This window comes from Loxodonta africana, chromosome 15 (genome assembly GCF_030014295.1).
Source record: "Loxodonta africana isolate mLoxAfr1 chromosome 15, mLoxAfr1.hap2, whole genome shotgun sequence".
In the NCBI taxonomy this organism is placed as follows: domain Eukaryota; kingdom Metazoa; phylum Chordata; class Mammalia; order Proboscidea; family Elephantidae; genus Loxodonta; species Loxodonta africana.
In genome coordinates this window covers 56454291-56467211 of record NC_087356.1, presented here as the reverse complement: position 1 = coordinate 56467211, position 12921 = coordinate 56454291, and the positions used below count along the sequence as shown (strand labels likewise).

Genomic DNA, 12921 nt, shown 5'->3' with positions numbered 1-12921 from the left:
CATCAGTTTATGGAAGGGAAGTGCAGGAACTTGCTTGCCTTGTGTGCCTGGCGTGTGGGACCTTGGCTAGCCTGCCCTGACACCCAGCAAGGACCAGTGGGGTCTTTAGCCTTAGATACCTAGACATTCCACATACAGAAATCAGCCTTGCACACCCACCCAGTAACTTGTGCCTCTCCGACTGCAGGCACCTTCCTAAGTTCCCAAGTTCTGAACGGTGGACTGTAACCTGGGCGCATGAAGCTATACTTAGCATCCTGGAAAAGCCGTCAGTGTCTCCTGCGTACGCAGATGAAAACAGCACTCTGTTAGGGAGCTGGCTTTATTATCGGTGATTTTTTTTCCTTGAAATTTGCTTTTATTGCATCACCTTTTCAAGAACAAAAAGTCATATGCACACATCGATGCATAGACCCTACAGAAATCCTCAAGGCCACGCAGATGGCCTAACTGTTGTGCGATGTGCACATACAAGGACGGTCCTACCATACCTGCCTGGTTTGGGTAGTGCTTGCAATCGCGCGTTGGCTGTATGGATTATCCAACAGGCAAGGTAAGCACAGTGCTTATTTTCTTACCAGATCATCAGTTGTGGAAAATTTCACATTTTTTTCACTACATCAAGGATGCTGCTTCTAGCTATGGCTGGCACCTGTCTCTCTTCCAGCCCCACAGCGTCTTCCTACAGAATCAAAGCCTCTTTTCAAATTTACAATCCTTGACAGGGACAGATCACCCGGTAAGCAAGGTAAGCACAGGATTAGTTGTGTTTACTTCTTAACCTGTAGTGAAACCCGTGTGGAAACCTTGCCTATTGGATAATCCACCCTGTAGGCACCACTTGATAGCACGTCCAGGCTGGAGGTCTGCAGTGGCACATCCTGAGAGCCTCTCTGAGATGAATGGGAAGGTAGAGCAGATGTCTGTGTAGTCTGGCACTGTAATCTCTGGGAAAAGCTTTTGGAGTCTCCTTTCATCCAGACACCCAAGATTTTGCATCTTGTTTTAAATTGCTTAAGTTTGCAAGGCACCTTTGGAAATCATTAGCAGTTTTTTAATGCCATGTTTACCGAACACTCAAAAGTAGAACCAGATGGGCTAGAAGAGCTGATGCCCAGTGGAGAAGACAAATGTCTTCAGTTGGGAAAAGAGCTGTAGGGCCCATGCCACCTTTGCTGTGACACCCCCATGTCATTGCTTTCTGTCACCCTGAAACGGAGATGCTCTGAGTTTCACTCTCTAAGCTGCCACCTCCTCCCTGCTCTATTGTGCCATCCCAGGCCCTCTGATCACCTGCCCCAGTGCTGTCAGCTGCCCATGGGCCCCAACCCCCAAGCCCATGCTAGCTGTAAACGCAGGTCTCAATACAAACGAGCAGGCAGTGTAGGCAAGCTGAAGGACAAAACCTCTTCCCCTCGGCCCCTGCTCCCCCTCCCCCTCTTGTTTTCAGCAGCCCTCTTCACAGGCGCCAGCTGCCTCATTAAAGAGCAGCCTTTATGCTCTGTTCACCTGTGCCCACCCTTCGCGGTGCCCTTCAGCCCAATGGCTGTGAGTGAGGCGCCTGCAGCCTGGCGAGGCACAGAGCCTGAGAGCTGGCCGCATGGAGGGAGCTGAGGCAGGCCCACGGCACAGGTATGGCTTTCCTTCTTTCTCTGTCTCAGGGCAGGCCGGGGGAAGTGTGAGGGGCCAGGGGGTGTCCCGGCTTCTTCCTAAGGGCCCCCCTTTGGAGATCCTAGAAGAGAGCTCTCTGGTGAGGACAGGGCCTTGTTCCAGAGGAGAAAGCCCCAGGCAGGTGGATGGCCAGATAGGCTACCTTGTCAGGTGGGGAGCAGGTGTGTACACAGGCACTGGAGGAACAGGAGAGGAGGGGAGAACTTCTGTGGGATGGCACATTGCTGAGCAGGGGCCAGCCTCTGGGTCCCATTGTGCTCCAGGCTTCTGTCCTTACCAGGTCACCTAGCAGGCAGGTTTTACCTAAGGTTTCATCTTCTTTGTTTTTCTCTTCTCCTGGCAACCAGGACTGGGCCCTGCTGCCCGCTTCCTCTCTCCCCTCTACTGTAACCTTAAAGAGTCACCGAGGAGGTAGTTCCTGAGGGTGTGACTTCTCACCTCTGTGTTGCAGGAGGTCAGCAGTTAACTCAGCAACCCCCTGAGGCCCGCTGAGGTGGAAAAGAAAGGCAGGCTCAAAGATACAAAGAAATGTGTTCCCATGCCCCAAGGGGAGAGCCCTGGGCACACACCTCCTGCTCCATCACCTGCTGGCAAGGCTCGCCTTCACAGAGTCCTGACCCTGCGCATGGCCTCTCACCCCTCCTTCTCCTCGGGGAAGTGTCTGCTCTGTCAGCCCCACCCTCTGCCAGTTTTCCCCTGCCAACAGGAAAGTTGCTCTCTTGGCTGTAGCCTGCCTTAATCCTCCAAACTTCTGCTGCACTTGGTTGTTCCACACTGACAAGTATGCTAGAAGAGGCTGCCAGACAGCATGGTGTGTGTGTGCACGTGTGGTGTGTGCACATGTCTGTGCACGTGAGTGGTGTGTATTTCTGTGTGCACGTGTGGTGTGTGTATGTCTGTACATGGGTACATGTGTGTGGTGTGGTGTGCATAGTGCGTGCATGTGTGTGGTGTGTGTGCACGCATGAGTGGTGTGTTTGTGTGCATGTGGTGTGTGTGTGTGTACATGTGTGTGGTGTGGTGTGCATAGCACGTGTGCGTGTGTGTGTGTGTGTGTGCGTGCCTTTGTGTGTGGTGCGTGTCTGTGTGCGTGTGTGTGTGTGTGTGTGTGTGGTGAGAGTCTGCATGAGTGTGTGTGTGTGCATGCATGCATGTGTGTGGTTAGCCGTGGGGTGGGGCCTGGCGAGTCCAGGGCAGCACTCCACACAGTCAGGCACCCGGGCTTTCTGGGGCTGCTTCATCTCAGGCCAAGTCCTTCAACAGCAGAAGCTAAAAGGCCAAACTCTGGTGAAAAGCCCCAAAGTGCTACCGCCTCCCCTCTGACTGCCACGGGGACGTTAAACCTTCAGCGGCCTGGGACTCTGACGGCTAGGTCTTGGTTCTCTGCCTGGAAAAACAGTAGGCAAATAGTAAAACCTTAAATTCTAACATGTGTAAGTTATACATCTTATTTTCATTTTCAGCCCATGTTCCCTTCTGTAAGACATCAGGAAAAAATTACCGTCTGACTTTTAATATCTCAGTGGAGCGTTTATCTCCCAGCTATGATAAGTGAGCTTCAATATTTTTTTCCTTTCACATTAAGAAACAAATTCATTTAATTTTCTTTATTGAATATGCTGGGCTTCCCCTGCCCCTGCGGCATCTCGGGAATCCTGAGCTGTTCCGCCTGTTGGTGACTGCCTTCCTGTCTGCCACGCTCCCTGCCTCGGCACCACCCCTGCAGCATGGCACACAGGCCCGACCCAGCTGGCACCACCAGCTCCACCCATAGCAGTGACAGGGGCAGCAACCAGGCCTTTGGGAAGTCCAGAAGTTCTGGGTCCCAGAGTTGGAAGGATTTAATCTGAGCCTTATCTGAACTTCTTGGGCCTGAAGGCCTGGTTGGAAACTCTTGAGATAACTGGCTTTTTCCCAGGGCGCTAGGACTGATGCCTCCTACTTGCTGTAACCACAGCTGCGGCCTCACCTTGGCCGTCCAATGGTCTCTTTTTGGTTCTGCCGCTGCCTGAGTAGGAGCTGGCCGGGGAAGGTTGGCTTGTCCCTGGGCACCCTGCGGGAGCCTGTGACTCTGAGTTGGGGGAATGTGTGTCCTGCCTGTTCCTGGACATTGGGTAGCCACGGGTGGGATGTCACTGGTGCTGAGGTGAAGCCACTGAGCAGCCTCTCTGCACTGATGGTGTAGAATACCGGATGCCAATGGGGCCTGGGAGTCCATGAATGGTGCAAGTGGCCAGCATGCCTGGCTGCTAACCAAGAGGTTAGAGGTTCAAATTTCATTTAGAAGTGCCTTGGAAGAAAGGCCTGGTGATCTACTTTCACAAAACCAGCCACTGAAAACCCTATGGAGCACTGTTCTACTCTGACACATGTGGGGTTTCTACGAGTCAGAGCTGACTTGATGGCAACTGTGTCTGGGTTTGTAATTAGTCTTCTTGGGTAATTAGGTTGGGTCATTTGCTGTGTCCCTTGTACACGTCCATGCCATTTCCCTTGTGAACTTGGTCACCAGAGCTGTAAAGTACTAAGAGGGCCATAACCTCTCTTCCAGGGCAAAGTTCCTGGACTCTATTCCTCCTGCATATAGCAACCAGCTCTTTCGTAAATGTGTTTTGATAGGGAAGTCTAAGCCCCTGAAGGCCTGAGTGCTGCTCCACCACTGTGACCCACCCTGGGCCACTCAGGAAAGCTTCATTCTCCTTAGCCATAAGAAGGTGATAGCAACCCTTGTCATGCCAATCTTGGAGGGTTACTGGGAAGTTCAAATAGAACAGTGTATGAGAAATGCGTTAAAATTATGTACATGCAATAGAAGTATTCATTCAGAAAATGTTTATCATTCACTTACTATGTAAGACACTGTGGAAGGTACTGGAGGTTAAGAAATGAAAGCAAGGACACAATCCAGGAACTTGCAACCCATCAGGGGGAAGGGTGCCTGGCAAACTAACTGTCACATGGCAGGATAAGTCCTAGAAGGAAAAAAAAGGCAGTAGCAAAGTGCCATCTTAGTGGGAAGAAGGTGGATCTGGGAACAAGGAGCAGCGCAAACGTAGTTCTCCTGGCAGTGAGGCAGCCATCAGATGGGGAGGACTTCAGTACCGTCCTAAAAGGCTCAGACGTTACTATGAGGGCAGGAAGGAGCTGCCCAAAGTTGTTAAGTACCATAATTATTGGACAGGGCTGGGATTTGCAGACAATGCTGATGCAGTATGGAAGACAAAAATGAGGCATCTCTATCGTCATCCTCCTCATCCCACCAGACGAGGCTAGGAAGCGGCTCGCAGTGGCCTGAGCACTCTTGGCCTACAGTGCCCAGGCTGCTGGCGAGCTGCGCCCAGGCCGGGTGGACAGCAGCCCTCTCGATGACTTCCCATTGGGCTTTGTCTCCTCTCACTTCCAGGGAGTCTCCGGTGGACTGCAGTGTTAGCAAATGCAGCAAGCTCGTTGGTGGAGGCGAGTCCAACCCCATGAACTACAACACCTACATGGATGAGAAGAATGGCCCCCCTCCTCCCAACATGACCACCAACGAGCGGAGAGTCATCGTCCCTGCAGGTACTGCCTGGCTGGCCTTCGCCTCCTCCCTCTTTGGGGTTAGTAGTGGAAGGGTAGGACTGCCCAGTGGGCATTTAAACCCTTACTTCGTCCCCTATTCTCTATGGAAACACAGAACGGGGAAGGCTGCACTTCCTCCCTTATTCCCTTACTGCCCCCCAAGACGCACCTCAATGTCACCAGATCCCTGGCGTGCTGATTCCTGAAGTCCCACCCTCAGGCAGATCCCATCACAGATGTCACATCAGTGGCCTGCTACCATAGGAACTAGGTCTGCAAAGTGAGCAGAAGCAAGGCTGCCTGAGCCCAGAGAGTCCCATGAATCCCCAGACGTAACCGTGCCTGCCTATAAGGAGAAGACAGCTACAGAAGGCTAGCCTGCCCCATTAGGCATGGACTTCCTGGCATCTGCAGGGTGCCACCTTTCCACAATTACAGCCAGCTCTTTCAGTTTTAAAATAGGAATAACTATATTTAACAAATGTAGTACTTTAGCATTTGTGCAGTGAGTTATGTCAGAATGTGAAAATAGCCTATTTTTCCTAGGTATTGGGGCTATTTGTAACAGAAAGTAAAATCATTGTTCAGCACTCTAGTCCATTGGCTGGACACTCTGCTTTGGCCAAGCTCAGCTGCCTGGTCAAAAAGGGATTTTGAAAGCTGCAATGTATAGAATCTGCGCCAGGTAGAAGGAGCAAGAACATCCAAACGTTAAGCAAAGAGAATTATAGGGCAGGAGGTAAAAGTAATCTTACCAAAATAACTTTACCAAAAAGGCAAAGCCCCACCTATTTGGAAAAGTGTAAATACAGTTATGTCTGAAAGCAAAGAATTAGACAGCTCTTTGAGGTAGTCCAGAGAAATGTGTCTGACGGTCTAGAAGGCATGACTTTGCAATGGGCCTCTCCTGGTCGCTGTCTGTTGGTCCGTGGGAGTCTGTGTCCAGCCACCTCCGAGGTCTGCGGGCACATCCATGTGTTCTGGGCCACATTAAACGTGGCAGGGAGGAGGAGGGTGTGGGAAGCAGTGGCACAGGAGATGGGCCAGGCTACTGTAGATTTTTCTGTGCCCTAAGGACTTAAAGGGAGCCTGCGTGGTGCAGTGGTTATGCTAGCTGCTAACCAAAAGGTCAATGATTTGAACCCGCCAGCCTTTCCATGGGAGAAAGATGTGACAGTCTGCTTCTGTAAACAGTGCAGCCTTGGAAACCTTATGGGGCAGTTTTGCTCTGTCCTATAGGGTTGCTATGAGTTGGAATCAACAGCAATAGGTTTGGTTTGGATAGGACTTAAAAACTGCTGATAAACTTTTTCTTCCACAAGCAGATGATTTAACAAAGGAAGAGGAAGAATTGTTGTTGTTAGGTGCCATTGAGCCGGTTCCGACTCACAGCGACTCTATGTACAACAGAACGAAACACTGCCCGGTCTCCGCCATCCTCGTTAATTGAGTATTTTCTAGGTCCCAGGCACCATGTCAATGACTTTACCTACATTACAGTACTTATATCATTTAATGTTTGACCTTCCACCTCCCTCAGAAGAGCAGTTAGTAATGTTTATCCCAGGAATCTCTGGGTGCTGAAAACTTTTAATTCACTTGGCTGCTAACCAAAAGGTTGGCTGTTCTAGTCCACCCAGAGGCACCTCAGAATAGGCGCCTAGCGATCTACTTCCCAAAACTCAGCCACTGAAAACTCTGTGGGGCACAGTTCCACTCTGACACACATGGGGTCACCATGAGTTGGGGTTGACTGGACAGCAACAGTACTGATAAGGTCCAAGACAGCAGCATCTTCTCTGTCCTCACGTAAAGAAGGCAGACAGTGAAATTGTATTAAAACTGACGTGGTCACAGGGAGCATCTTTATGCTCCCCAAAGCAAAGTCAAACCTCAGCAGGTCTTTGCTCGTTGGGCATTAAGCTCTCCTGCTTCAGCCAAACAGCCACCAGCATGGAACTGAGGTCTTCAGAGCCTGAAGGGCTGGGGATCAGAGATAGTCTGAGAGCCCACTATTAGTTAGGTGGCTCACTTTGGGGAGGGGTCAGGGAGAGGGAGCAGAATAGCCAGGAACCTTGTCCATACTCCAACTCCGGACTGGTGTTTGGATCCTTTCAAAAGGAGTAATAAGATGTCCACCTTCAGTGGGCCAGGGTAGCCGTAGTATAATTGTGAAAATACCATAAATTCATATCAAACTGTTTTTAAAGTACTTCCACATCATGAATTCATACCTATGGATTTACTTAATTATTGTCCCTCTGGCTAAACCTGTAAGCTTTTTCCTCAGACAGTTTGGCTGCCTCCAGGTCAGCCTCCTGAACGTGAGGGAAAGGCTCATTTGTGCAAGTCCACAAATCAAGGCCATAAAACATTCGTGGAGCAACTGATTGAATTTATGGTGGGATTTTAAGACAAGTATAAATGAAGACCCTAGTTAATCCCCAGCTCCACATTCAGATGGGAAGAAACGAGGTCTAAATCATCCAGAAGATACATTTAGAAGACTTTAGCAGGATCCAGAGTGGAAGATTTATAATTCATTGTCTGCCGAGAGAAAGAAATAATATTGTGAGAGAGCCCAAAGCAAGGGAGGAAATAATAAAATAAATAAAATACACAGTGTATTAAACATGAGAACTGAGGAGTTAGGAGACGTGAAGGAGATCAGATGAGAGAATATGCCGTGTAATCCAGCTCTCCTCAAGACATTTCTTCAGAATTCTGAAATGGTTGCAAAATTATTTCCATTTACCAGTGGTCCATGCCTACGCCTGAGTGCTTCTGGAGAGTAAGAGAGGATAAATAGAACAAAGAAGAAACTTAACCTGAGAAAGAGAAGGTTACATACTTGAGCAATGAACCTTTATGGGGAGCTCTGGTTTGGGGCCTAAGGGAAGGTTAAGAGAAGCCAGCATTGTGTGAAGGTGAGATTTGAGGTGCCTGGGGAGAGACCAGAGCCCTGGTGGTGCAGTGGTTAAGAGCTGGGCTGCTAACCAGCAGTTCAAATCCACCAGCCACTCTTCAGAAACCCTATGGGGCAGTTCTACTCTGTCCTATAGGGTTGTTACAAATCAGAATTAACTCGACAGCAACGGGTTTAGGTTTTTTGTTTGTTTGTTTCGGAGGAGGCCTACCTCTCCAACCAAGTTAAGTCCTGTGAAGACTGGTTGAGATTCCAGCTCAGCACTTGCCAGCAGTGGGGCTTTGGGCTAGCGACTCACCCTGTTAAGACTTCAATTTCCATCGCAAAATAGGGACAACAAAACCAGGGCTTCCAGCCAGTTCGGGCCAGTTCAAACCCCTGCTGAGAATTTGTATTTCTAACAAGTTCCCAGAGGATGTTACTGCTGCTGGTTAGGGACCAATTCGGAGAACCACTAGTAGAGCAGTAGTTCTCAAAACTTATTATACATAAGAATCACCTGGGAGTCTTGTTAAAATGTAGATTCTGATTCAGTATATCTGGGGTGGAAACGCAAATTCTCAGCAGGGGTTCAAACCAGAATGAACCAGTTCAAAGCCCTGCATAAAATCCATTTTGCAACATTTTCTTGGTGAATAAAAATAGGACTCACAAGCAGCCGACACAGAGTAAGCACCTAAAATTTGGGCTGTCACTAATACTAGATTATTGGTATGATGTTTCAACATCCTAGCAGCCTGAGACCCCAAATTCTCCTGTCCTAACCCCTCATCTTGTCAGCTCCTCCATGTCCAGTAGATACAACAACACTCCTGTGCGTAGGCCTGTGCTGGGCCCTGCAAAGCCCAGAGTCCAGGCGACAAGGGCAGTCAGCCAAAGCTCTGAGTCAAAGGGCTGGGGAGCTTGCCTCTGGCAGCCCAGCCACAGGTTGTGAGGGACACCCCGAAACCTTACTTCTTTCCACTTGTTCACTCCCCGATCACTAGATCCGGGTTCTCATCTTGCTGAGGCCACAGACACAATGGCTTGGTTGAGAGGTGGCACAGATATCAATGCCAGGCAACCGTGCCAAAACACAGGTCCAGTCAAAGCTGGGGGCTGAAGGCTGATGACAGACGTTGAGGTGTCAAGTCTTACCTCCTCCTGAAGCCTTCCTTGTCTCCAAATCCATGCTATTCCTCTCCTCCTGTGACTCCTTGAATTACCACCACAAAATATGTTGCTCCATTGTGGGCTTTCCCACCCTGTATTCTGACTGTTTCAAACACACAGGTGTTTGCTGAGGGTGAGGGCCAGGTATTTTTCTCCTATAATGAGCGTATCTGAAGTGCTTATTGGATTCAGTAATTAATAATTGTAGCCAAGTGAAGGGATGGCATCCAGACAGTGGTAAGTGGTAAGATAGAAGGGCTCGGCTGACATGAGGTCTCCAAGAGGACCCCCACAGACACGCACCTAGCTGAGAAGGAGTCACCATGAGGACTCTGAAGTGGAATGTCCTCAGTCTTCCTGTTATTTATGCTCACTCAAGAGCTCAAAGGTTTTCTCTCTCTGACACCATTTCTCATCTTTGGGGATTTAAATATCCTAAAAACTTCAGAAATGTTTTTGGGACAGTCTGATAGGAATTTCAGCACAGTTGCCCCGAAAAGGAAAAAAGCCAGACTGGATTTATGTTAAAGACTAACACCACAGATGGGGTTGCAGTAAAAGTGTGTGTGTATGTGTGTCTGTGTGTCTGTGTGTGTATTTCCCCCCTAGAAAGATCTGAGTTCTTCCATGAAATCAGTAATATTTTTAAAATACAGATGGTTTCTCTTTCCAGGGATGGTGGCATTGTGCTTATTTTCACTTCGATGCCACCATTTATCAGGAAAAAGTTTTAATTGCCCTCTGAACACTTTAAAGAGCATCCTATCAGGTACACAGCATGGAGTCTAAGCCCCTCTCCAGAGGGCCAAGTGGTCCGGCCAGGGCTAGATGTGGTGTAGCTGAATGGGTGCTGGGACGACCACGTGGGAGGGGGCTAGCTTCCCCACCGAGGCAGAGAGAAGCAGCCAAGGCCCTGGCCGCCCTTGCTAACCCGGCCCCTCTCCTCTGCAGACCCCACGCTCTGGACGCAGGAGCATGTGCGGCAGTGGCTGGAGTGGGCCATCAAGGAGTACGGCCTGATGGAGATCGACACCTCCTTCTTCCAGAACATGGACGGCAAGGAACTGTGTAAAATGAACAAAGAGGACTTCCTCCGCGCCACCTCCCTCTACAACACCGAAGTCCTGTTGTCACACCTCAGTTACCTCAGGGAAAGTAAGTGTGCTGTCTGCTTGGGGGCAGCTTCACAGCCTAGTGTGGGAGCCCAGGAGCAGAGGCCCGGCCCTCTGTGCTCTGCCCAGCCTGCCTCACCATGACCAAGACTGGCTTCCCACAGAGCCAGCCCAGGGAGAGGAAACTGATTCCTTGCTAGGGGTTTATGTTGGACTGATGCTTGCCGCCAGTAAAGTTGCCAAGGTCAGGGCGACTCCTGCAGACCCTGCCAGGGGCAGGCCCAAGCCTGCGTGTCAAGTGTCCTCTGTAGAGCGGAAGAAAGGAAAATAAAGAACGGAGAGAAAGCAGAGAGCTGTGACCTCCTGGGGTCTCCAGGGGCTAGCCTCACTCCTCCATGAGAAGGGCAGTCTCTTCCCCTTTCCAGAAACCATGGTGCCCTGTAATTATATACAGGTGGCTACCCAGGCCAGTGTTTTCCTGAGCAATGATTCAAAGTTCCTACAGGAAACTCTGGATTCGTAGATTTAGCATTAAAGTTTTGAAAATTTACGTATTAACTTCCTCTTATCCTTGGGTCACTGGCACTCCCTGTTGGTGTTGCTGCTAGTTGTTGTCTAGTTGATTCTGACTCATGGTGACCCCGTGTGTGCAGAGTAGAACTGCTCCACAGAGCTTTCAAGGCTGTGACCTTTTGGAAGCAGATTGCCAGGCCTGTCTTCCAAATTGTCTCTGGGTGGATTCGAACTGCCAACCTTTCAGCTGGTAGTTGAGGCCTTACTGATTGCAGTATTCCCTAACCCCACCTTTACATGACTGCTGCTGCTGCTGCTGCTACCTGCATGCTTCCTTGCTAAACAGGGTCCTAGCAGATGTGACAGATGAATTAGAATCTACTGGAAGCTTTCTCCTGGTACGTCAAGCTTTGGGGAGGGAGCTTATGCAGAAAGCAAGCAGTTATCCAAACTATTTATCCAATATCAGGGTTCTCTAGCACCAATATCCTATCGGTTCTGTCTTTTGATATAAAATGTATGCTGAGAATAGAAATGGAATTCTTTTAGGCTCATTGATAACCTCAACTTTAACCTCCCCCAGAAATCCAGGCCAGGTAGACTATCAATGCGGTCCTCAAGTATTTGAAGGGTTGCTTTATTGCCTGCAAAGATTGTACTAGGGTCAGGGAATTGAAGCTACAGGAAGGCAGATTTGGGCTTGCTCTATGCAGAAACTTTCTACCAGTCAGTCTTGTTCAGGTCTTTGAATGGCTCATTCCGGTTTGACTTCCTGCTGAGAATTGGCATTTCCACCCCAGATATACTGAATCAGAATCTACAGTTTAACAAGATCCCCAGGTGATTCTTATGTATAATAAATTTTGAGAGACACTGCTCTGTAAAGGTTTGAAGCCCTGGTCCTGTCCAAAGACAGGTTGTGCAGCCTCAGGATGCAGCAAGCATGCTGTCAATGCCCGAGGCTGCTGGGAATCTTGCCGGAGTTATTGGTGGGAGGGTGTTTAGATGATTTCACCAAATCAGTTTTCATTGAGTCGATTCAGACTCATGGCAACCCCATGTGTGTCAGAGTAGAAGTGATTCAGAGGGTTTTTTTTTTTTTTAAATTAATTTTTACTGTGCTTTAAGTGAAAGTTTACAAATCAGGTCAGTCTGTCATACAAAAATTTACATACACCTTGCCCCAGAATACACCTTGCCATACACTCCTAATTGCTTTCCCTCCAATGAGACAGCACAGTTCTTCCCTCCACTCTCTCTCCTTGCGTCCATTCGGGTAGCTTCTGGCACCCTCTGGCCTCTCATCCCCCCTCCAGACAGAAGATACCAACATAGTCTCATGTGTCCACTTGATCCAAGAAGCTCGTTCTTCACCAGTATCATTTTCCATCCTATATTCCAGCCCAATCCCTGTCTGAAGAGTTAGCTTTGGGAATGGTTCCTGTCTTTGGGTAATAGAAGGTCTGGGGACCATGGCCTCCGGGGTCCCTCCAGTCCCAGTCTGACCATTAAGTCTGGTATTTTTAAGAGAATTTGGGGTCTGCATCCCACTGCTGTCCTACTCCCTCAGGGTTTCTTTGTTGAGTTCCCTGTCAGGGCAGTCATCGGTTGTGGCCAGGCACCATCTAGCTCTTCTGGTCTCAGGCTGATGTAGCCTCTGGTTTATATGGCCCTTTCTGTCTCTTGGGCTCATAATTACCTTGTGTTCTTGGTGTTGTTCATTCTCCTTTGCTCCAGGTGGTTTGAGACCAACTGATGCATCTTAGATGGCTGCTTGCTAGTGTTTAAGACCCCAGACGCTACTCTCCAAAGTTGGATGCAGAATGTTTTATTAATAGATTTTATTATGCCAGCTGACTTAGATGTCCTCTGAAACCATGGTCCTCAAATCCCTGCCCCTGCTACGCTGACCTTTGAAGCATTCAGTTTATTCAGAAAACTTCAGAGGGTTTTCAATGGCTACTTTTTCAGAAGCAGATCTTCCTAGGT

The 12921-nt window shown here is 49.1% G+C and overlaps 1 protein-coding gene across 3 annotated transcripts in view; it reads left to right on the top strand.

Annotated features, from left to right (window-relative positions):
- FLI1 (Fli-1 proto-oncogene, ETS transcription factor) overlaps nt 1-12921 on the top strand; it is a 145284-nt gene that overhangs the window by 86791 nt on the left and 45572 nt on the right. For all 3 annotated transcript variants that reach the window (XM_064268880.1, XM_064268879.1, XM_064268878.1), the window contains 2 exons: nt 5075-5229; nt 10259-10462. In XM_064268880.1, coding sequence (XP_064124950.1) covers nt 5075-5229; nt 10259-10462 — 359 coding nt within the window. The remainder of the gene's footprint in view (nt 1-5074; nt 5230-10258; nt 10463-12921) is intronic.